Here is a 23,108-nt window from a genome sequence, read left to right on the forward strand (position 1 = left end):
TGCCACTCTGGCTGTACCACTGCAGGAGGGAGGAACATCTGACACCACCCACGGGTGGAGACACTAGTTATGGGCAGCTTCCAGTTGTTGCTGCAGCTGAACCTTCCCAACCAGCTCCATGTAAGGCCAAGTCAGGTGGGTGAAGGCCTGGGCTGTGCTGGGCAAGGACACCCCTCAGAGGGCAAGAGCCAGTGAGGAGGGCTGTCACAGAGGCCCCTTTTCTTGCTCTGAGAACAGGTTGGGGCATTAAAGGGGAACTTCTCTCACCTCCCAGCTGTGTCCCTACCCAGGGACATATTTTCCAAAGATGAGACACTCCTCTGCTTGCCTGTGAAGCAATTGCCAGCATTTAGGGAAAAGGAGATGAGCCTCACCTGCCTTCCCTGATGCACCTGAGACAGGTGGGCAGGCCTAGGGGAAGGCCAAGGGGATCTGGGATAGGACGTGAACATCTGCCCAACCCCAGGCTATGCTGGCTTCATCTTCCTGATCCACCTGTGTGATGGGGTGAATTACCAACAGGGTGTCATACAGGCCATGGCTGAGTTCTATAAGAGCCAGGTAGAAGAGCACTGTCCTGGGTGTGCTCCCAAGCACCCAGCTCATACACATCTTATTGACAGCTTCCTGGAGGCAGGCCTCGAAGTCCAGGCTTCCTGAGAGGCCTGGGAAAGAGGCTCTGCCTGGCTTAAGGGCCTGACCCCAAAGGTGCCACTTCCACCTCTCTCATCCTGATAGCCTTGTATTCTCCCCCTGCTTTGAAGCGGGAGATAGGTGAGACAAGAGGCAGTGTACATTAGCTACTTTTCCAGGGAGTGCCATCCCTCCAGCCTGGGGCGGAACAGACCCCTGAGTAGGCATTTTCATCACTGGTTGCCAGATTCCCAGTTCCTGTTCAGAAACTGCACCCATGGAGAGACACACACAGGCCCAGTGACCACATGTACAGCCCCCAGGGCCTAATTCCCTTCTACATGCATGTGAGTACACAGTGGGCTTGATTCCTGCCAACTAGTCTCTGCCCCTGCCAGATATTCATGTGCCCATATGATTAGGGGGAAGAGGTCACACTGACACACCCATGCTATCATGGGGAACGGGTAGCTGGCCCCCTATTTGACCACCCTTTATTGCTGGTTCAGCACCAGTAGTGCTACTACATTGTCTCCAAGGTCCTACCTTGGGGTAGAATTGCCCAACCCTTTTGGAAGTAGGGTGGGGGTGGGCAACACTGGCCTCTTTTAAGTTACAGAGACCAGCTGGTCCTGTGGAGGAGAAGCAAGGGTTGCCTTCAGGAAGCAGGTTCCCTACTGAGCAGATGACCAAGGCCCAGGGCAGGTTCAAGCTCCTATGAAGCATGCCTGCCATGTCCATAGCCCATACTAACCCCGCCAGGAACCACTGGAATGCTTGTTCCTGGGCATAGAAGCCCAAGTCAGCTGTAACCTTGCAGCACAATTACATCTGCCAGCAGTACCCAGAGGGCCTATAGAAAGTGCAGGTGAAAGCAGATGCTAAGAGAATGCTCTATTAGGCAAAACTGCATACTATGAAAATGCTTTAGAATGCAACAAGAGGAGATGTGAAGACACAAAGAACAAGTGCGTAGTGACACATGGCTATCAGAACACATTAGAGAATCCACACCGCTTCCCCTCTTTACCCAGAAAAGGCAGGCTCTAGGCCACCTCCTTCCTCCTCAGCTGTGGCATCCTGGTACTGCTTACTCAGACAGCAAGTCGTTCATGTTGCTCTCGGCCTTGGTGAACTCCATCACGTCCATGCCCTCACCCATGTACCAGTGCAGGAAGGCCTGGAACACACTTGAACAGCTCCAGGATGGCGTGTTGTTGCCGATGCAGGTGGCTGACATTTTTAGCCCCTTAGGTGCAATGGCACAGATGGCCGTTTTCACATTGTGAGAGCCAGTCAGCAAAGTAGCTGCTGTTCTTGTTTTAAATATTGAACATTTGCTCATCCACCTCCCTCATGGACACACAACCTCTGAAAATGGCAGCCAACATTAGGTAGTGGCCATGATGGGGCTCACAGGCAACCATCATATTCTTAGCATCAAATATTTGCTGGGTAAGCTCAGCCACAGTCAGGGCCCAGTACTGTTGGCTGCCCTGGCTGGTCGGTGGGGCAAAGTCAGGCATGAAGAAGTGCACAGCCGGGGAAATGGGATCATGTTCATGGCCAGCCTTTGCAGGTCAGTATTCAGCTGGCCTGGGAAGCGCAGGCACATGATGACCCCACTCATGGTAGCAGACACCAGGTGATTCAGGTCACCATAGGTGGGTGTGGGCAGTTTTAGGGTTCTGGAACAGATGTCATGCAGAACTACAGGGCTTCGCTATCAATGCAAAGGTCCCCTTTGCAATTTCTATGAGCTGGTAGACTGAGAGGGTGACACTGTAGGACTCCACCATGGTATCTGACACCTTGGGCAAAGGCAGAACACCATTTATGATCCTGTCTGGGTACCCCTCCCAGATATTACTGATGAGAAGGGTACCCATCCCAGATCCAGTCCCTCCACCCAGGGAGCGGGTAAGCTGGAAACCCTGCAGGCAGTCACAGCTCTGATTCTTTTTTCACAACATCCATCACCGACGCCTTCAGCTCTGCACCTTCTGTGTAGTGCCCCTTGGCCCAGTTGTTCCTGGCCCCACACTGACCTGTAAGACAGTATAGCAAGTCACTGGATGGCCAGATATACAGTCATCAGGGGCCACCACAATGCAAAAAAGGGCCAAGTGGGGGGCGGAGCAAGATGGCCAAATAGGAACAGCTCCAGTCTCCAACTCCCAGCGCGAGCGACACAGAAGACCTGTGATTTCTGCATTTTCAACTGAGGTACTGAGTTCATCTCACTAGGGAGTGCTGGACAATCGGTGCTGGTCAGCTGCTGCTGCAGCCCGACCAGCGAGAGCTGAAGCAGGGCGAGGCATCGCCTCACCTGGGAAGTGCAAGGGGAAAGGGAATCCCTTTTCCTAGCCAGGGGAACTGAGACACACAACACCTGGAAAATCGGGTAACTCCCACCCCAGTACTGCGCTTTAAGCAAACAGGCACACGAGGAGATTATATCCCACACCTGGCCGGGGGGTCCCACGCCCACGGAGCCTCCCTCATTGCTAGCACAGCAGTCTGCGATCTCGCGGCAAGGCAGCAGCGAGGCTGGGGGAGGGGCGCCCGCCATTGCTGAGGCTTAAGTAGGTAAACAAAGCCCCTGGGAAACTCGAACTGGGTGGAGCTCACAGCAGCTCAAGGAAACCTGCCTGTCTCTGTAGACTCCACCTCTGGGGACAGGGCACAGTAAACAACCACAAAAGCAGCAGAAACCTCTGCAGACGCAAATGACTCTGTCTGACAGCTTTGAAGAGAGCAGTGGATCTCCCAACATGGAGGTTGAGATCTGAGAAGGGACAGACTGCCTACTCAAGTGGGTCCCTGACCCCTGAGTAGCCTAACTGGGAGACATCCCCCACTAGGGGCAGTCTGACACCCCACACCTCACAGGGTGGAGTACACCCCTGAGAGGAAGCCTCCAAAGCAAGAATCAGACAGGTACACTCGCTGTTTAGCAATATTCTATCTTCTGCAGCCTCTGCTGCTGACACCCAGGCAAACAGGGTCTGGAGTGGACCTCAAGCAATTTCCAACAGACCTGCAGCTGAGGGTCCTGACTGTTAGAAGGAAAACTATCAAACAGGAAGGACACCCACACCAAAACCCCATCAGTACGTCACCATCATCATGAAAGACCAGAGGCAGATAAAACCACAAAGATGGGGAAAAAGCAGAGCAGAAAAGCTGGAAATTCAAAAAATAAGAGTGCATCTCCCCCAGCAAAGGAGCGCAGCTCATCGCCAGCAACGGATCAAAGCTTGACGGAGAATGACTTTGACGAGATGAGAGAAGAAGGCTTCAGTCCATCAAACTTCTCAGAGCTAAAGGAGGAATTACGTACCCAGCGCAAAGAAACTAAAAATCTTGAAAAAAAGTGGAAGAATTGACGGCTAGAGTAATTAATGCAGAGAAGGTCATAAACGAACTGACAGAGATGAAAACCATGACACGAGAAATACGTGACAAATGCACAAGCTTCAGTAACCAACTCGATCAACTGGAAGAAAGAGTATCAGCGATTGAGGATCAAATGAATGAAATGAAGTGAGAAGAGAAACCAAAAGAAAAAAGAAGAAAAAGAAATGAACAAAGCCTGCAAGAAGTATGGGATTATGTAAAAAGACCAAATCTATGTCTGATTGGGGTGCCTGAAAGTGAGGGGGAAAATGGACCCAAGTTGGAAAACACTCTTCAGGATATCATCCAGGAGAACTTCCCCAACCTAGTAGGGCAGGCCAACATTCAAATCCAGGAAATACAGAGAACGCCACAAAGATACTCCTCGAGAAGAGCAACTCCAAGACACGTAATTGCCAGATTCACCAAAGTTGAAATGAAGGAAAAAATGTTAAGGGCAGCCAGAGAGAAAGGTCGGGTTACCCACAAAGGGAAGCCCATCAGACTAACAGCAGATCTCTCGGCAGAAACTCTACAAGCCAGAAGAGAGTGGGGGCCAATATTCAACATTCTTAAAGAAAAGAATTTTAAACCCAGAATTTCATATCCAGCCAAACTAAGTTTCATAAGTGAAGGAGAAATAAAATCCTTTACAGATAAGCAAATGCTTAGAGATTTTGTCACCACTAGGCCTGCCTTACAAGAGACCCTGAAGGAAGCACTAAACATGGAAAGGAACAACCGGTACCAGCCATTGCAAAAACATGCCAAAATGTGAAGACCATCGAGGCCAGGAAGAAACTGCATCAACTAACGAGCAAAATAACCAGTTAATATCATAATGGCAGGATCAAGTACACACATAACAATATTAACCTTAAATGTAAATGGACTAAATGGTCCAATTAAAAGACACAGACTGGCAAACTGGATAAAGAGTCAAGACCCATCAGTCTGCTGTATTCAGAGACCCATCTCACATGCAGAGACATACATAGGCTCAAAATAAAGGGATGGAGGAAGATTTACCAAACAAATGGAGAACAAAAAAAGCAGGGGTTGCAATACTAGTCTCTGATAAAACAGACTTTAAACCATCAAAGATCAAAAGAGACAAAGAAGGAATGTCCATCAGTGACAGATTGGATTAAGAAAATGTGGCACATATACACCATGGAATAGTATGCAGCCATAAAAAAGGATGAGTTTGTGTCCTTTGTAGGGACATGGATGCAGCTGGAAACCATCATTCTCAGCAAACTATCACAAGAACAGAAAACCAAACACCGCATGTTCTCACTCATAGGTGGGAACTGAACAATGAGATCACTTGGACTCAGGAAGGGGAACATCACCCACCGGGGCCTATCATGGGGAGGGGGGAGGGGGGAGGGATTGCATTGGGATTTATACCTGATGTAAATGACGAGTTGATGGGTGCAGCACACCAACATGGCACAAGTATACATATGTAACAAACCTGCACGTTATGCACATGTACCCTACAACTTAAAGTATAATAATAATAAATAAATTAAAAAAAATTAAAAAGCTTCTGTTATCAGGGGATACTGTGTTGCTCGCTGAGGAAAAGCTTTTACAGACCCAGTAGAAGAATTAATATGTTTAGTACTGCAATATTATAATGAAACACTAAGAAAAACTTTCTTGCAAGGTAAAAATAGTTCCAAATCACCTCATCCAAATCCATTCTCCTGTTTCTCTTCTCTAAATCACACCTGGTATCAGCTTGAAGTTCTAAATACCTGGCAGGCACCCTCTTGTCTCTATTGGATTTGTGGGCCACGGGCCAACCAACAGTTACCAGCCAAACGGACAGGGGCTTGTGTACTCAGAACAATTAGGCCGTCTTTCTTTTTGCTTCCACTGCAACAAGAGGAAACCTTAGGGTATCCTGTCTATGATGAAATTAAAGGAAGAAACAAAGAAATGCAGACATAAAAAAGACATAAAATAGGAGATTAGAAAGACACAGATTGGCCACCTGAAAGAATAATTCAATACTGTGGGCCAGCTACCTGGGCACAAGATAGGTCATGGGGGTACCGCACCCCAATTTACATGCTTAACCGCATCACAAGTTTGCAAGCAGTTCTTGAAATTATCACTAATGAAATAGCAAATGCATTAGACTTATTGGCCCAACAGGCCACAAAAATTAGAAACACCATTTATCAAAATAGACTGGTTTTAGACTATCTCCTAGCCCAGGAAGGAGAAGTATGTGGAAAGTTTAATCTAACTAATTGCTGCCTAGAAATTGATGACAATAGAAAAGCTATTATCCAAATAACTGCAAGAATGAGAAAATTAGCCCATGTTCCAGTCCAGACCTGTAAAGGGTGGACTCCTGATTCCATCGTTGGAGGCTGGTTCACCTCTTTCAGTGGATTCGAAACATTAACAGGAGAAGTTCCAGTCATACTAGGAGGTTGCTTGATACTTCCTTGTCTTTTACCCCTCCTTGTTAGGAGCATTAAATCAACTATAGAGGCAATTGTAGCTAAGCAAACTACCACTCAGCTAATGGCTCTGCGTAAATATCAGCCTGTGCCTAAAAAAGAAAAACTGTTCTTTCAAAAAGAATCAAGTAATAGTGATGCTTTCTATTAAAATCTTGTTTATAAAAAGCATTAAAGGGGAAAACTGAGGCAGAAATTTGAAAATAATGACAATAAGTACTACATTCATTCACTCCAAGAAAAGTAACTGACAAGGCTTTAAGAATGTCAGTGACCTAGTCTGAGAAGTAAAAGCCAAGGCCCAGAATGTGGCAAGGCAAAGGTTAAAAAAAAAAAAAAAAAAAAAAAAGAACAAATTTTCCTCTGCCTAGCAAGCTCGCTTCAAAGACAGTTATAAGATAACGCTGCCCCTGAAGTCAAAACCAACGGAATAGGTCCCAGACACCCCTCCTCTGGAGCAAGTGTGAGGGGGGGAAAAAAAAAAAGGACAAATGTCTTTATTTAGACAGTTCTTGTTTTTTCTTTCGAAGCAGCTATAAAGCCACAAGTTATGTCAAGTCATCAGTTATGCTATAGATTACGTGACCTGTCAATATATGATTTACTGCCTTTGTTTTGCTCTTGTATGCTAGCCTTTATAAGCCAAACTCTGTTTTTGTTCAACCCTCAGCTTTTTGAATGGGAATCCACTGAACCAGTGTGTACCTTAATATAAACATCCTCCTGTTTTCCCATATCGGTCTCTCTGGTCCTCAGTTTCCCACAGCAGAAATACCGGGTGCTGAAGGCTTTTTGGCTTCCTGCTCCCTCCCTGTTTACCCCTTTTATCGCCCTGCTTCCCAACCGCCCCCTAACTCTGCTCCCCTTTTTCTGCAGGCCTGCGCCCCCGCCGCAGCCCGGGACCTCCTCATGGGTGTCCACAATTGCAGCACCACTAGGTAGCAGCATCCCACCTCTTCCCCCTCGCCGCCGCCGCTGCGGCAGGAGCCTGGCTCGCTGCGCCGGGAGCGGCGGGCCCAGCCGGACCCTAGAGACGCAGGGGCGGGCTCCCTGCAGTCCTGGGAGGTTCTTGCTCCCGGGACCCCCAGGCAATTCAATTCACTCATCCGGCGCCGCCTCTACAGTCCAAGCTGGGGGAAGGGGCGGGAAGGGGCAGCGGGTCCCACAGATGCCAGCCAAGACCTCCGCTCCAGAATGCTGCTTTTCCCGGCGAAAGGACATTACCTTCGCCAGTCAGCAGGAAAACCGTAACTGTACACCTGGAATCCCATTGCCAACAACTTCGTGTAAACTCCAGTCCCAAGGACACGAGAGAGACCCAGGCCTCAGGCCCCATGGGCACTCTCAGCGTCAGGGCTCTCGCCAGACGGACAGGGAGAGTCTACAAATCTCGGGGCCCACTGCAACAAGTGGACAGGAAGGAGCAAACAAAGGAAAAACCCTATGAAACGCACCTCCAACGCAACCAACCAATCCAAGAAAAAACACTTCTCAGGGCTCCATTGGCCCACCCTGGTGGGCGGCCCTGCCACCCTGTTCTGGCCCAGCTCAAGCACCCTCCACCCTACCCCGGCCTGCTCAAAGGGGCCCTGTCTACCAGAGCAGAGCCCTCCCTCTCTAGGTCCCTCACCCTCTCTCTTTCTCTTCTTCCTCTCTCTCTCTCTCTCTCCCCCCTCCCTCACCCTGTCTCTCTCTCTATGGCTTGAAGAGCGCTTTCTCTCCAAGGCTCTATCGCTTTTACTCTCTAGCTCCCTCACCCTCTTTCTTTCTCTTCTTCCCCCTCCACCTCTCCATCTCTCTCTCTCTCTCTCTCTCTCTCTCCCCTCCCCCATGTCTCTCTATCGCTGTCTCTCTCTCCTTCCGTTTCTATCTCTCCATCCCTCTCGCTCTTGCTCTCCTTCAAGCTGTGTGTGTGTGGCCGCGCGCGTGCTCCCCTGTGTGAATGGGTGGTTTTGCTCATGGTGGTCGTGAGTTGTGTCTGGGTGTCCCTCAGCCGCTCTCTCCCAGGATCAGGCTGCCGGCTTTGGTGCCAGCGCGGGGCAAAGCAGAACCCACCTGGCCCCCTTGTTGCCCACAGGCTGGGTCCCCGTCGGGACAGGGGACGGGGGTGAAGGCGTTGTGAGAAAGAGCGCCCGTAGGACTGGGTTGGCTGATTGCCCTTGGGCAGCCCGGGAGGCTCTGGGTGGGTGGGGCAAGAGGGGGCCTTGCAGGAGGGACCGCGAGGGATCCAAAACAATCCCTCAGTGCTAAGGCAGAGGACCGGAGGGGATACCAGGACCGTGGGCCCTGGGCCCTGGGCCCTGACGCCTCGGAGCACACCCAGTCCTGAGCCGGCCGGATGTGGTGGAAGCTCCGGAGCTAGGGAGCTGGGGGAAGGCCTGGAGCTTCGGCTGAAGGCAGGCCACCTCCAGAGCCCGAAGCCTGTGCAGGAGACAGAGGCCTCTGGCGCCCCCGCCCGGCAGCAGGGCGGCGCTGTGGCGGTCCCGCGCTTGGCCTGGCCACCAGCAACTGCGGGAGGCTCTTGGAGGCCAGCTGAAGGCGCAACACTGCGACAGACCATGCTCCGGCGTAGAAGGGGAGAGCAGCCGGTAGAGGGGGACAGCAGACTAGCCCGGCCGCTGGCGAGCAGCTCAGGGATACTTGATCCGAGCCCTGTGGATCCGGGGTTGCCGGGATATGTAGAGTCCGGCGCGCAAGACTGAGCGGAGCTCTTGGGGCTGCCAGGCGTCTATGGCCATACCACCCTGAACGCACCCGATCTCGTCTTATCTCTGGAAGCTAAGTAGGGTCAGGCCTGGTTAGTACTTAACTGGGAGACCGCCTGGAAATACCGGGTGCTGTAGGCTTTTTTGGCTTCCCGCTCCCTCCCTCTTTCCCCCTTTTAGCCCGTTGCTTCCCAACCGCCCCCTGACTCTGCTTCTCCTTTTCCACCCGCCTGCGCCACCGCGGTACCCCGGGACCTCCTCATGAGGCATCCGCCACTGCAGCACCGCCGGTTAGCAGCTTCCCACCCCTTCTGCCTGTCAGCCACCCCATCAGTAGCCCAGTTAGCTGCGCGGGGCGGGGCGGACCGGGGCCAACCTCGAAGGCGCAGTGGCTGGGTTCCCTGCCGTCCCGGGTGTCTTCCCTCTCCCGGGACGCCCAGGGAATTCAATTCATTCATCTGGCGCCGCTGTCACCGTCCAAGCCGGGGGAAGGGGCGGGGAAGAGGGCCCCACAAGACACCAGACAAGACCTCCGCTCCAGAACGCGTGGGCTGCTTTCCCCAGGGGAAGGACATTGCCTTCGCCAGCCACCAGGAAAACCGTCCCTGTGCACTCGGAATCCCTTTGCCACCAACTTCTATAAACTCCAGTCCCAAGGACAGGAGACAGACCCAGGCCTCGGCCCGGTGGGTATGCTTGGCGCCACAGCTCTTGCCAGAGTGACGGGTGCACTCTACAAATCTCGGGGCCCACCGCCCCAAGAGGACAGGGAGGAACCAACAAAGGAAAAACCCTACGAAACGGACCATCAAAGCAACCAATCCAACAAAAAATACGTCTCACGGCTCCTTTGGGTCACTCCGTTAGCCCTTCCACCCTGTTCTGGCCCAGCCCAAGCCCCCTCCACCCTACCCCGGCCTGCTTAAAGGGGCCCTGTCTACCGGAGCAGAACGCTCCCTCTCCAAGGCTCTAGGGCTCTCTAGGTCCCTCACCCTCTCTCTTCTTCTTCCCCCTCCACCTCGTGCTCTTTCTGTCGCCTGCTCTCTCGCTCTCTCTCTCTCTCTCTCTCTCTCTCTCTCTCTCTCCCTCTCTCCTGACTCACTGTCTCTCTATCACTGTCTCTCTCTCTCCCTCCGTTTCTATGTCTCCATCCCTCTCTCTTGCTCTCATTCAAGCTGTGTGTGTCTGTGTCTTTGTGTGTCTGTGTGTGGATGTCTGTCTGCAAGACGGGCTGCGAGGGATCCAAAACAATCCCTCAGCGCTAAAGTGGAGGATCGGAGGGCCTGGGCACTGACGCCCTGTCCTGAGCGGCCAGATGTGGTGGAAGCTCGGGAGCTCGGGAGGCAGGGGAAGGCCTGCAGCGTTGGCGGAAGGGAGGCCGCCCGGAGAGTCCGAAGCCTGGGCAGGGGACAGAGGCCTCTGACGCCCCCGTTGGGCAGCAGGGCGGCGCCGTGGTGTTCGCGGGACTTGGCTGCCAGCTACTGCCGGAGGCTCTAGGAGGCCGACGGAAGGCGCAGCGCGGCGGCCCGGGGTGCTCAGGTGTAGTGGGGGAGAGCAGCCCATCCCGGGTGCGGGCGAGCGGCTCCGGGGTCCGCCATCCGAGCCCCGCGCCCCCGGGGTGGCGGGGACGCCTGGAGTCTGGCAGGCGTGATTGGACCCAGTTCTTGGGGCGGCCAGGCGCCACTGTCAGGGTCTACGTCCATACCAACCTGAACGCGCCCGATCTCCTCTGATCTAGTGAAGCTAAGCAGGGTCGGCTGGGTGAGTACTTGGATGGGATTCTGCCCGGGAATACCGAGTGCTGAAGGGATTTTGTCTGCTTGCTTCCTAACCGCCCTCTGACTCTTCCTAACCTTCCCCTTTTATCTGCTTGCTTCCTAACCGCCCTCTGTGCTCCCCCCTTTTCCGCCCTGCTGCGCCCCCGCAGCAGCCCGGGACCTAGGGGTCCCCCACTGCACCACCGCCAGGTAGCAGCATCCCACCTCTCCCGCCTCGCCGCAGCCCCAGCAGGAGCCCGGGTTGTGGCTGGCCGGGGCCCGACCCTGAAGGCGTAGAGGCGGGTTCCCTGCTGTCCTGGGTGTCTTCCTGCTCCCGGGAGGCGCAAGCACTTCAATTCAATCATGCGGCGCCGCCGCCACCGTCCAAGCCCAGGGAAGGGGCCGGCAGAGGTAGCGGGCCCCGCAGACGCCAGCCAAGACCCCCGCTCCAGAACGCATGGGCTGCTTCCCCCTCGGGGAAGGTCATTGCCTTCATTAGCCACCAAAACAACCGTCCCTGTGCACCCAGAATCCCATTGCCACCAACTTCGTGTAAACTCTAGTCCCGAGGACACGAGAGAGACCCAGGCCTCCGGCTCCGTGGCTCCTCGCCTCCGCTCTAGCTAGACGGATGCGCGCACTCTACAAATCTCGGGGCCCACCGCACCAAGAGGACAGGGAGGAGCCAACAAAGGAAAAACCCTAAGAAACGCACCCCCAAATCAACCAATCCAAGAAAAAACACGTTTCAGGGCTCCCTTGGTTCACCCGCGTGGGCGGCCTGCCACCCTGTTCTGGCCCAGCCCAAGCACCCTCCACCCTACCCAGGCCTGCTCAATGGGGCCCTGTCTACCAGAGCAGAGGACTCCCTCTCTAAGGTTGTATGGCTCTCGCTCTCTATCTCCCTCACCCTTTCTCTTCTTTCCCCTCCACCATGCACCCTTTCTTTCGCGTTCTCTCTCTCTCTCCCCTCCGTCACTCTGTCTCTCTCTCTCTATCGCTGTCTCTCTCTTCCTCCCTTTTTCTCTCCATCCCTTTCTCTCTTGCTCTCCCTCAAGCTATCTGTCTCTTTCTCTCTGTGTGTGTATGTGTGTACCCGCGCGAGTGCGCCAGTGTGTGTCTGTGTGGGGAGGGCCGGGGTGGGGAGGGGGTTGGTTTTGCTCGTGGTGGTCGTGAGATGTGTCTGGGTGTGCTTCAGCCCCTCTCTCCCGGGATCCAGGATGTGTGTGCTGGGGGGAAGCAGTGGAAAGGGTGTTGAAGGAAGGTGACAATCAGCTTCGTGGAGGGCACTGACAGGCCATTATTCCTGTGGCTTGGCAAGTTTTCTGTTTGAACTTATTTCTTGTTAAGGGTCCAAGTGTACCGACTATGGGAATAAGAAAAGAAGAATAGCTCTGAACAGCTGAAGCTCTGTGAGGTACAAAAGATTTTTCTGGCCCAGAGAGACTTGAGTATGGGATTTGAGACACACCTCCACACCCTTTCCCAGAGGCAATTGTTTAAAGGTATGTTGTTCCTAAGGAGCTGCCTCATCTGGAATTTGTGATACAAAGAACAATGTATAGCCAGTCAGTGGCTTATGGATTTTTAATGTAAATTTTTGATGAAAACTTTAGGAACTGCGTCTTTTCTCAAAATCCACTTGTAATGGCTACTAATTGGAGTGTATATTCAGGGCAACTTTATGCTCTCAGGTAGGTATCCTGAACATGTGCCCTTGAATATACTTTTGAAAATAGATTCTGACTTTTTTATTATGATGGGTTGACAGGGGACTGGCCTGGGACACCTGCCTGGATGTAAATACCCCAACCATTAGCTGCCCTGCCCAGCAGAGGAGGCGGGTGGACAGCAGGTCCCCTTTGGTCAGAAACACATGCATTGCGTAGTTGTTCTACAGCTGGGTCCTGCTTGCTAGGACAGTCCCACAGGCGCACCGGAATGCACAGGCAGCCTCCCCTTTCCACCCGCCAGCATTCCCAAGCACGCCTCGGCTTCTGACTGGTCTGTGCTTTGGGAGGAAAACTCATCTTCAGGTTTCTCTCCAACAGAAGATGATGATGATGCTGTTCAGACACTCAGGAAAAAAGATTGCAGATTGGCTTAAGAGTGCGCCCTTTATTAAAGATGGTATACATGTAAAGACATGGAACAATTTTGGAAGGATACAAAAAAAAATTGCCCATTTTATTAATAGTCTCATTCAACCCCTTTGCTGACCTCATCTCCTGTCACTCATAACCAAAGGAGGAGGGTCCTGGAGCCCTGTCCAATCAGGGACATTGACGTGGGAATTGTCCAATCAGGAGCGCAGCTTGAGAGGCAGAGGCGGTTTCCGGGATCTGGCGGGGCCTTTGTCTTGCGCTCCAGTTGGAGCTTCGGTCGCGTCTTCTCCGCTATTTATTCTCACCTGCGGGAGGCCCTGGTGACTCTGCTGCTGTAGTGTCTGGTTTCCCTGTGACCTGCAGGTGCTGGGAGTTACGTAGCTAAGATGCCAGGACACACCGAAATCCGGAAAACGGTGAGAGTTCCCTGGAGGGTGTTCCAAGATGGCGGCCCGGCCTCCCCGCATCAGCTCCGGAGTCCGCGGCCCGGAGTCTCTGCTGGCACCTGTGGGATCTGTCACCTCTGGGTAGGGGCGGGGCCGGGCCGCCGCGTGATTCTCCTCCCATCGCTGCGCCGCGGCTTCCGCCCGGGCCTCCGCCCCGGCCTCTCTGGGCAGCTATGAAGCTGCCACCCCGCCAGTCCCCCAAACTGTGTGCTTGGTCCGGAGGGGAGGGTCATCGGGGAGAAGCCCAACTCGGTGTGCGAAACATGCGTGGGAAGAGCTGTTCCATAGGGCTCATCTTAGCTGTGCAGTCCATCCTTTTTCCTGTGAAAAATAAAGGGAGTCACTCTTAAAGCTTTGAAGAGTTTGTTTGAGCAAAGGGAGTTTCTGGAATGGGAGAGCACCCATCTATGGTGTGTGGCTTGTGGGTTTATGGAGGAGGTGCTTGAAGGAAAGGCTTTTGTAGGGTGCATGAGGAAGCAAGCCAAATTTAATAATTGACTGGCGACAGTTACAGTCACTTTATTTGGACTGTACAGGTGGAAATTTCCTGGTTATTTAATTAGAGATTAATTGGAGTTTTGTGATTGGTTGAACCTGGATTTTGTTTCCACTTAAGATAGTCATTAACAAGAAATGCATTTGAGCTACTAATATTTTTCATGTCGAAACGCAAGACACTAGAGCCACATCTGTCTAATTGCCTGCTAATTATTTTAACACTGCACAAGAGACTGGTTTTCCCCTGCATTTTCCAAATACATGGAAAGCAGGGTCTCAAATCTCCTCCCCTGCTCCCCCAGCCTAACTCTGGCCTGCAATAAAATACTAAATTTTCAGTCTCTTTCCAAAATTCACAAAAACCACCGTCCTCTTCAATTCACAACATTGTCAGCTATTTGTCTTTTATTGCATACTCCAGGCACAATATTTTAATTAATCATTTTTTCACAGAACATTGGAGGGCACTCTTTGTTGTTGCTGTTGTTGTTTTGTTTTTGTTTTTTCTTTAAGAAGGAGTCTCGCTCTGTAGCCCAGGCTGGAGTGCAGTGGCGCGATCTTGGCTCACTGCAACCTCTGCTTCCCGGGTTCAGGCGATTCTCCTGCCTCAGCCTCCTGAGTAGCTGGGATTACAGACGCGTGCCACCACCCTGAGCTAATTTTTGTATTTTTAGTATTTTGTGTTTTAGTTTCATCGTGTTGGTCAGGCAGGTCTCCAACTCCTGACCTTGTGATCCCCCCGCCTTGATCTCCCAAAGTGCTGAGATTACATGCGTGAGCCACGGCGCTTGGCCTGTTGTTGTTTTTTTTCCTGCCCGGCTTTTTTTTTTTTTTTTTTTTTTTTTTGGTTGAGTTGGAGTCTCACTTTGTTGACAGGCTGGAGTGCAGTGGCATAATCTCGGCTCATTGCAACCTCTGCCTCCTGGGTTCAAGCGATTATCCTGCCTCAGCCTCCTGAGTAGCTGGGACTACAGGTGTGCGCTACCACACCTGGCTAATTTTTGTATTTTTAGTAGAGATGGGGTTTCACATGTTGGCCAGGATTGTCTAGATCTCTTGACCTCGTGATCTGCCCGCTCGCCCTCCCAAAGTGCTGGGATTACAGGCATGAGCCACCACGCCTGGCTTGTTGTTTTTAAGAGGATCTTGCTCTGTCATCCAGGCTGCTGGAATGCAGTGACATTGTCATAGCTTACTGCAGCCTCCAACTCCTGGGCTCAGGTGATTTTTCTGCCTCAGCCTCCTGAGTGGCTGGGATTAAATGTGTGTGCTGCCATGCCCGGCTAATTCTTTTTATTTTATTTTTTTGCAGAGATTGGGTTTCACTAGTTACCCATGCTTGTGGCACTCTTTAAAGATTTGTTTTCTGTTTGTAAAAGCAGAGAAGAACCCCCTGGCACTCTATTGTAAAGAAATATTTGTGGCACTCTGCTTTTATCTTTCCTAGGCACAGATGCCTTGTACAATATCTTTGAGTTGAGGTTCCACTTTGGAAACTTTACAGCTTGTTGTATCCTCAGCCACTCTTTTTTATTTATTTATTTTTATTTATTTATTTATTTATTTTGAGACAGAGTCTCTCTCTGTCGCCCAGGTTGGAGTGCAGTGGTGCACTCTCGGCTCACTGCAAGCTCAGCCTCCCGTGTTCATGCCATTCTCCTGCCTCAGCCTCCCGAGTAGCTGGGACTACAGGTGCCCGCCACCATGCCCGGCTAATTTTTTGTATTTTTAGTAGAGACAGGGTTTCACCACGTTAGCCAGGATGGTCTTGATCTCCTGACCTCGCGATCTGCCCGCCTTGGCCTTCTGAAGTGCTGGGATTACAGGTGTGAGCCACCGCGCCTGGCCCGTCAGCCACTCTTATCCTAGTCCTGAGTTTCAGAATTGTCTGGGAATGACCCAAGATGCCCACAGTGGCTATGTCTCTTGGAGTATCTAGTGAATTTTGGTTGCTGGGTTTTTTTTCTTACCAGAGGACAGCCTATGGCATGGGGATGGAACCTCTCAGTGGAGCTGCTGGATGTCCTGGGGCTGAGAGAAGTCTTCTGGTACACCCTTCATCTAAAAAGCTAATCTCTTAGACATTCTCTCCCAACCCCCAATTTCATTGTCTGGAGACATGTCAGTGGAGTTGGGAAAAGACAGAAATAATTTCTGCCCTCTGTGTTCTCAGACTTGTGAAGGGAGAAAAACTAGTCCAAAGGACAAGCAAAACCTACTCCAGTGAGCTGGTGCGAGAACATGCAAAGCAAAACATCCCTGGAGCACACAGTGAGGCACAGTGCAGTGTCTCCAGACAGGGTGGTCAGTGACCACTTCAGTGAGTAGAATGGGGGTGGGAGAATGTCCCAGGTTATAGGATAGCCTGATCTGACGCTTGAGTCGGATGTGTCTGTGTTCCAGGTAGCACTGTTACTCCCTGAATTTGTCACCTTAAAAAGATTTGTTCACTTATTTCATCATCAGTTTTTTATTAAGTATATATTACACTTTATCAGTAGAGCTTGAAAGGTTAGAAAATATTTACAAAGGGCATGAAAGTGGTGAATTCTAGGAAGAAAATATGTAGTCATATATTTCATTTGTTAAAAAAACTCATTTATCTTTTTCTTCATCAGAGTGAGTGTAGTAGTTTCTCAGTTCTGTTCTATTTTAAGGGTGATTTCAAACAGAATCTCAGGGCTTAAGTTTGGGAATTCTACCGGGGAAAAAATAGGAAACATCTCTTTTTCAGTATGCCTATAGGAAATTCAATTTCACAAGACAGTATGGTAGATTAATTGGTAAATTATATAGATTCATGAAACATCAGTTCCTCTTTTTTACAGGGTGATGATTTGTGACATTAAATGTTCTGTATTCAATTATCTGGACATCCAAATTCAATGCTAAGTTTTAGGAGATGGGACATGGCTCCTCTTAGAAGGGCTCACATTTAGTAAGTGTTTCCTAAATGATCTGTTATAGAAATATTTAATTGACATTTTTGTATCTGAAAGGAATAGACACTTTTGCCTTTCCTTTTGAAATGTAAAATGTGTCTTACAATTTTATTCCCTTTTATAAACACTGTCTTTGAGTGATTTTGCTGAATTCTTCAAACACTGGGCATTTTCTCATTTAAAACTAAATGAATAGCCCTGACTGGAAAGTAGAAGTCTGAGCCCAGTGACTCCAAGTTAAGGCCAATCTTGAACCTGCAAAAGAAAGTCATTGAAGGCCCAATTAGTTCTTCCTGAGGAGCCTCCCTTGCAGGTGTCCCAGCCTGCTCACACAAGCATGGCAGAGTCCTTTACATTGAGAGAAGCTACAGAGCCCTGGAAAGTGGGAGATCCATGGGCAGATGCAAATGAGGTTGGGTTGGAAGACGGGTTCAGCAGCTCTTTCTGAGGATAAAATTTCGTCGTCCTGGGCTGTTTCTAGACTTTGTCAAATAAAGCTAATTTAGATTTACATAAAAAGTTACTTAATTTTAAAGGAGTATTGCAACAGGGGAAAAACACCAACTATATCTGCAATCATCTGAAATGTTAGGCAGAAAAGGGCTTTATTTGAAGGGGGAACACACAAGACTAGAAAGAATGTGGAAGCGGGAGGACAGGATGAAAGTTGCCAAAATTAGATCCTAGATCAGAGAATATTTCACCCTGAGGTCAGCCTGTGTTTAGGAGGGGCATAAAGAGGGGTTATTTGCTGGCTCAGGCTGAGTATGCATCAAAGTTCTGGGGCCTGCTAGAAAGAGAGAAGCTAACCCATTTATGCCTAGTGTTCATTATTGGAGCACTAAGCTCGTGGGAGTTATTTATACTTCCTACTACTAGATGACCCTACTGCTCAGGGTCATCACCATGGTCTGATTTTTCACACAAAAAAATTTGCCACCTCCAGCATAAATGGGTTAAGCAGTGGTTGGTGAACAAGGTTTTTTTTCCTTGTTTGTTTTTTTTACCACTGAAGAGAATTGTTCAGGTGATTGTTTATGAGACAAAAATGGGAATTTGCAATCTGTGTCTGGCTTTGTAATAGGTTAAAAAAAAAAGGGGGGGAGCATCATAAGTCAAAATTAGAAGAGTGTTTCTTTTCATTCACCTATTCTTTGAGAACATGAAGGATGGGGAATTTCTTCAGTCACATCTATTTACCAGGATTGCCTACCCACCCAATCTTCTCCTGCCACTTTCCTTTACTGTATATAGCTCTTCCATTTGGCTGTTTTGAGATGTACTTTTTATAACAAACTGGTACATGTTTTGCTGAGTTCTGTGAGGAGTTCTGTCAAATTATTGAACTTGAGTATGGGGTTATGGGAGTCCCAGACTTACAGGCAATCACTCAATAAGTATAGATGGGTCCCTGGTGCATGTGACTGGCCTCTGTAGTGGGGGCAGTGATGTGGGACTGAGCCCTGGCCTTGTAAGGTCTGTGCAAACTGAATGGTGTTAGAATTGAATTGTTGAGCAACCAGTGGTGTTGGAGAATTGGTTGATGTTCAGGAAACTGCACACATCTGGTGTCAGAAATTTTGTCAAAAGTGCAGGAGCAGCAGCTGGAGGCAGATGCCCTTTCTTAGCAAAGGGAGGTTCTGTTCTGTATACAGGCTGTTACACTGCACTGTCCTGTGATTCCAGGAGTCCTCCCAAGATGAGAGAGGACTGAGGAGTTAGAGGGAAGGAGTTCTGAAAACAGACCCCCTTTCCCCACAGCTGCTTTCACATGATGCCCACCCACTCAAGAACATAGCCACTAACTATCAGTGTGGCCATGCCTCTTCTAGAACAAGGCTTCACTCTCAGGAATTTCACGTACAACTTTGCTCCTAGAGTCTCCGACCAAAAATCACACATGTGTCTTCAGGACTCTTGGCATATCCCCTGCCTCAGATACTGTTTCTGTAGCCACAACCTGCTTGCTTCATCAGTCTGGGCTTCTGGACTAGCTGATTATAAGGTCATCTTCCAGCACAGAAATGAGTCAGGGCATAGCCCCACATGGACCAGTATCTGAGCATAAACCAATTATTCCTTCAATCCTTCACTGTCCCCCACCTGTGGATCCTTGAGAGCATCTTTCTCTTTTTTTGCTTTCTTCCCCACAAACTCTCTTTCATGTGCCTAATCCAGTGCCCACTGGAATTCCAATGTCCAGGAGTTCAAGACCTGTCTGTTGTAGGAGCAAATACAAATTATAAGGAAGAAACTTAATTTTTCCACTTGAGAATGAGGGAAGAAATTTTGCTTTTCTCCCTTTTCTTTTTGTGTTTTGTTTGTTTGTTTGTTTGTTTTTAGACGGAGTCTTGCTCTCTCCCAGGCTGGAGTACAGTGGCACGATCTGGGCTCACTGCAATCTCCGCCTCCCAGGTTGATGCCATTCTCCTGCCTCAGCCTCCCGAGTAGCTGGGACTACAGGCGCCTGCCACCATGCCTGGCTAGTTTTTTGTGTTTTTAGTAGAGGTGGGGTTTCACCGTGTTAGCCAGGATGGTCTCGATCTCCTGACCTCGTGATCCTCCCGCCTTGGCCTCCTAAAGTGCTGGGATTACAGGCATGAGCCACTGCACCCGGCCTCCTTTTTCTTAAAGTATTTAATTTAGAAAAGTCTTATTATTCTTTTGTTTATTTATTTTGAGACAAGGTATTGCTTTTTCACTTAGGCTGGAGTGCAATCATAGCTAACTGCAACCTGGAAGTCTTGGGCTCAAGGACTTCCTGCCTCACCCTCCAGAATAATTAGGACTACAGGCATATACTAACATGCCTGGCTAATTTGTAAAGTTTCTGTTGAGACAGGGTCTCAGTATGTTGTCCAGACTGATCTTGGACTCCTGGCCTCAAGGGTGCTTTCTACCTCAGCCTGCCAAGGTGCTAAGATTATAGGTGCGAACCCCCATGCCTGACCTGGAAAACTTGTATGTATTTTTTCTTCTGCTTCTTGAAATATATGCAAATTATTTTACCAGCTAAATAAATTTGAATCATTCTTTTTAACTCATGGTTGTCTTTATCTAAGACCTGGATTCTGTTGCATCATTTTTTGATTTGGCAGAAATTTATTGTTTTTAAAATTTTTAGTCTTTTAAAGTTGATTTTAAGAGCTTGCAAAAGTTGAGCCCAAAGAGTAGAATTAAATTCAGCAGCCAGAATGGTAAAGGGTAAAAGATATTAAGTAGGTGGACTTTGACAAAAAACTGATCATCTAAGGTGATTATCTGACATTTGGAGTCTGAAGTACTTACAGTGCAGAAGCAAGAACAGTTTAATGTATGACCTGTACAGCAGAGTTTCTAGCTATACCTGGTTTCTTTTTATTACTTAGGACAAGTTAGCATGGTTATGTGTAGTCTTTAGTAGATGACTTGCATTCATTTAAATTAAACAGTGTTTTCAACAATACTGTATAAATAAGGCCACAATATTATTTATTTCTCATGCTGCCTTGTCTAAGAGGCTGCAATATTTATTTTGAACAAACCCCTTAAAGTAGTGATTTTTAACATCAGTGCTATTTATTCTTTTGAAATATAAAGTGTTTTATATTTCAGTGAATTAAGGTCATATTAATCTCAAAACTTCTAGTATATGAAAAAATTTTTACCTAGATATTTATACCTACTATATAAAGAAAATTCACTACCAAATTGTTTCAGTAGATACTAATCAGTTTGACATGATTATTAATTGATTGTGTAGGTATAATTATAGGTCAGCATGATTTTATTATCTAGTGTTTTATTTTACTAAATTAAGGATGTAGCGTTTGTAGTGCAAATAAACATGTGATATAGCCACCTAAGGATCACAATAGCTCTTCAGTTAGCTGTGTCACAAGCTCAGATAAATCCCACTATATTAATAAAATTGTATTCCAATTCTTCATCAAAAGGTGCTGGTGGAAGTTGTCAGGCGCCTTCCAATATGGACCCCTAATCTAATGGCCTGCAGATGAGAAAGCAGCAGAACTGGCAGAAAAACCTTTAGAAAATCTGCTTGAGACTATGCTCCTGTTCCTCATAATGTTCATAATGCTCATGTTTTTTATGCTAACAGTGACTGTGTGCTTTGGGTGTTTAAGGAGAAACTCCTGGAAGGGTAGATTTTTCTGGTTGAATTTACCAATCCCATATTTAATCTAAGCTTTTCTTTAAGATGTTTTCAACTTCTTTTCTTCTCTCAATATAACCTTTCTCTGATGGAGAGCTGTTTTTCTCTCCAGTGCTTTGGGTATCTGTTTCAGAAACTTTATTAGTATCTTACAGTGTCTGTAAGCAAGGTGGGGGTCATAATGACAGCTCGTGGAGCTATTTTATTCAGACTCATGCTGGGCATCTAGCAGTATTTTTTTTCCCTGTTGCCATTATACAGGGAATCTGAGGTTGGAACACTCTTTCCATTTCCATTATTGCTAAAGTGCAATTCTACCCAGGAGTCCTGCAGGCTCTCCTACAGCCTCCGGGCCCCTGCACTGTTACGGGGTGTGGGAGCACAACTACAGCAGTCAGCATTTGCATGGGCTGTAAGCTCTGGGTGGTAAGCTGTGGCTTGGTGGCAGATGGCCAGAGTTGGAAGTGGATACAGGCCAGCAGAAGATGGGTGCTCAGAGCATCACAAATGATTTCTTTGAAATGTAAATAGTCAAGAAGATAGATTCTTTCATTACTATTGCTGTAGGAGAGTAGAAGCCTACTTTGAGCGGGCACCTGGCTCTAAGTTGCAAAACTACCTCATGCCTTGCAGATAAGGGAATTTGTTTTTCATTGGAATATAGCAAATTAGCTAACACAAATGACTCCCCCTTCCCCCAATTATCAGGTGAATTTAGGATGAACTATATATGACAAATGGTGCAGTCAGGTCTGCTACTTGAGGACTAATTAAGGTAACTTACATTCTGTCTTTTTAATCTCTTAGCAGATTATCTGTAATGCATATCACATTCTGGTTGAGTTGTGTAATTTAAGCCAGTTTGTTGTTGTTGTTGTTGTTGTTGTACCATTGTAGAGAGTTTTTCTGGGATTGGAGATGATTTTACTTGTAGTTATATTCCCCAAACATTGTCCAGAATTACCAGACATAGTATAAACTTATGAAGTGCCTGCCAGGCTTCACTCACTTTCCATCTTGGGCTTCTAGTCACAACTCATACTTGTGCAGCAAAGTGCATGCTGCCCTAAAATCTGCAGGCAATGTAGTCTCTGGCTGTTGGGGATCTACAGTCTCTTCTAGAGAAGTTCAAGCAGACTTCTACCAAAACTACTCCACAGGGCAGCAATCAACCATTCAACGTGTTTCAATGCCCTGGCTTCTTCAGACCTGAAACTAACTCAAAGACTCTGATACCCAGAGACCCAAACAGGGTCACACATGTGTATTAATTACGTGACTTGAGACCTCAAACTCCTCTTTTTTCTCTTGCCCAAAGGCCCACAAATGTGTAGAGGGCACCTGCTGCTTTCTGACCCATCCAGGACCTAAATCTGCAGCTCCAAATTCTAAATCTAGGTCATAGGATTTGAGAAAAGAAAGTAATTTTATCAGAAGAATCCAAGCTGTTTTACTTATCAGGCCCAGAGAGATGTTATAATAAGACCATAAACATGACCTACTCCTCATTTTTAATGTATTTTTTCCTTGAAAGTCCTTGCTATTGTTACAGGTAGCTGTAAATTAACCTAATAATGCTACACCAGACACTGTAACCCACACTCTGTATTATACGGTCACTCACCAATCACTAACTAATGTTATTTCTGTAAACCAATGAGAATTTCAGACAAACAACTTTGTATCAGTTCACTCTTTTGTCCTGCTCCCCCATCCCCTTTTTTTTGCCTTTGAAAATCCACTTGGAAGTACTGCTAATCAAAGTGTATATTCAGGTCAACTTAAAACTATACTCCCAGGTAGCAGTCCTTAAGCTTGGCCCCCATAATACTCTTAATTATATCAGTTTCATCTCAGCTTTTTTTCTAAAGGTCAACATTTTATGGAATGTGTTAGAGCAGTCTCTATCAGGAAATCTCTCCTCTGGTTTTACTCCGCTTGCGGTAACATCCATGATTGCTGATCTAGGTTGATCCCACTTAGAATC

The 23,108-nt window shown here is 48.4% G+C and overlaps 1 protein-coding gene and 3 pseudogenes across 6 annotated transcripts in view; 2 read left to right on the forward strand and 2 right to left on the reverse strand.

Moving 5' to 3' along the window:
* Nucleotides 1–1,640: 1,640 nt before the first annotated feature.
* Nucleotides 1,641–2,625, reverse strand: LOC139355305 (tubulin beta-8 chain-like; annotated as a pseudogene).
* A 6,616-nt stretch (nt 2,626–9,241) lies between these two features.
* Nucleotides 9,242–9,361, forward strand: LOC112426173 (5S ribosomal RNA; annotated as a pseudogene).
* Nucleotides 9,362–10,841: 1,480 nt separating this feature from the next.
* The window catches only part of LOC105478798 (zinc finger protein 678), a 104,899-nt gene continuing 92,632 nt past the window's right edge, over nt 10,842–23,108 (forward strand). For 2 of the 6 annotated variants that reach the window (XM_071081619.1, XM_011736431.3), the window contains exon 1: nt 12,515–13,498. In XM_071081619.1, the coding sequence (XP_070937720.1) occupies nt 13,469–13,498 (30 nt within the window). In that variant the 5' untranslated portion in view covers nt 12,515–13,468. Of the gene's footprint in view, nt 10,982–12,327; nt 12,483–12,514; nt 13,499–23,108 lie in introns of those variants that run through there. The other 4 variants (XM_071081615.1, XM_071081629.1, XM_071081620.1 and 1 more) reach the window with 3 other exon arrangements.
* Nucleotides 20,897–23,108, reverse strand: part of LOC112426171 (BCL2/adenovirus E1B 19 kDa protein-interacting protein 3-like) — a 36,718-nt pseudogene continuing 34,506 nt past the window's right edge.

The sequence above is a fragment of the Macaca nemestrina genome, chromosome 1 (assembly GCF_043159975.1).
Source record: "Macaca nemestrina isolate mMacNem1 chromosome 1, mMacNem.hap1, whole genome shotgun sequence".
In the NCBI taxonomy this organism is placed as follows: domain Eukaryota; kingdom Metazoa; phylum Chordata; class Mammalia; order Primates; family Cercopithecidae; genus Macaca; species Macaca nemestrina.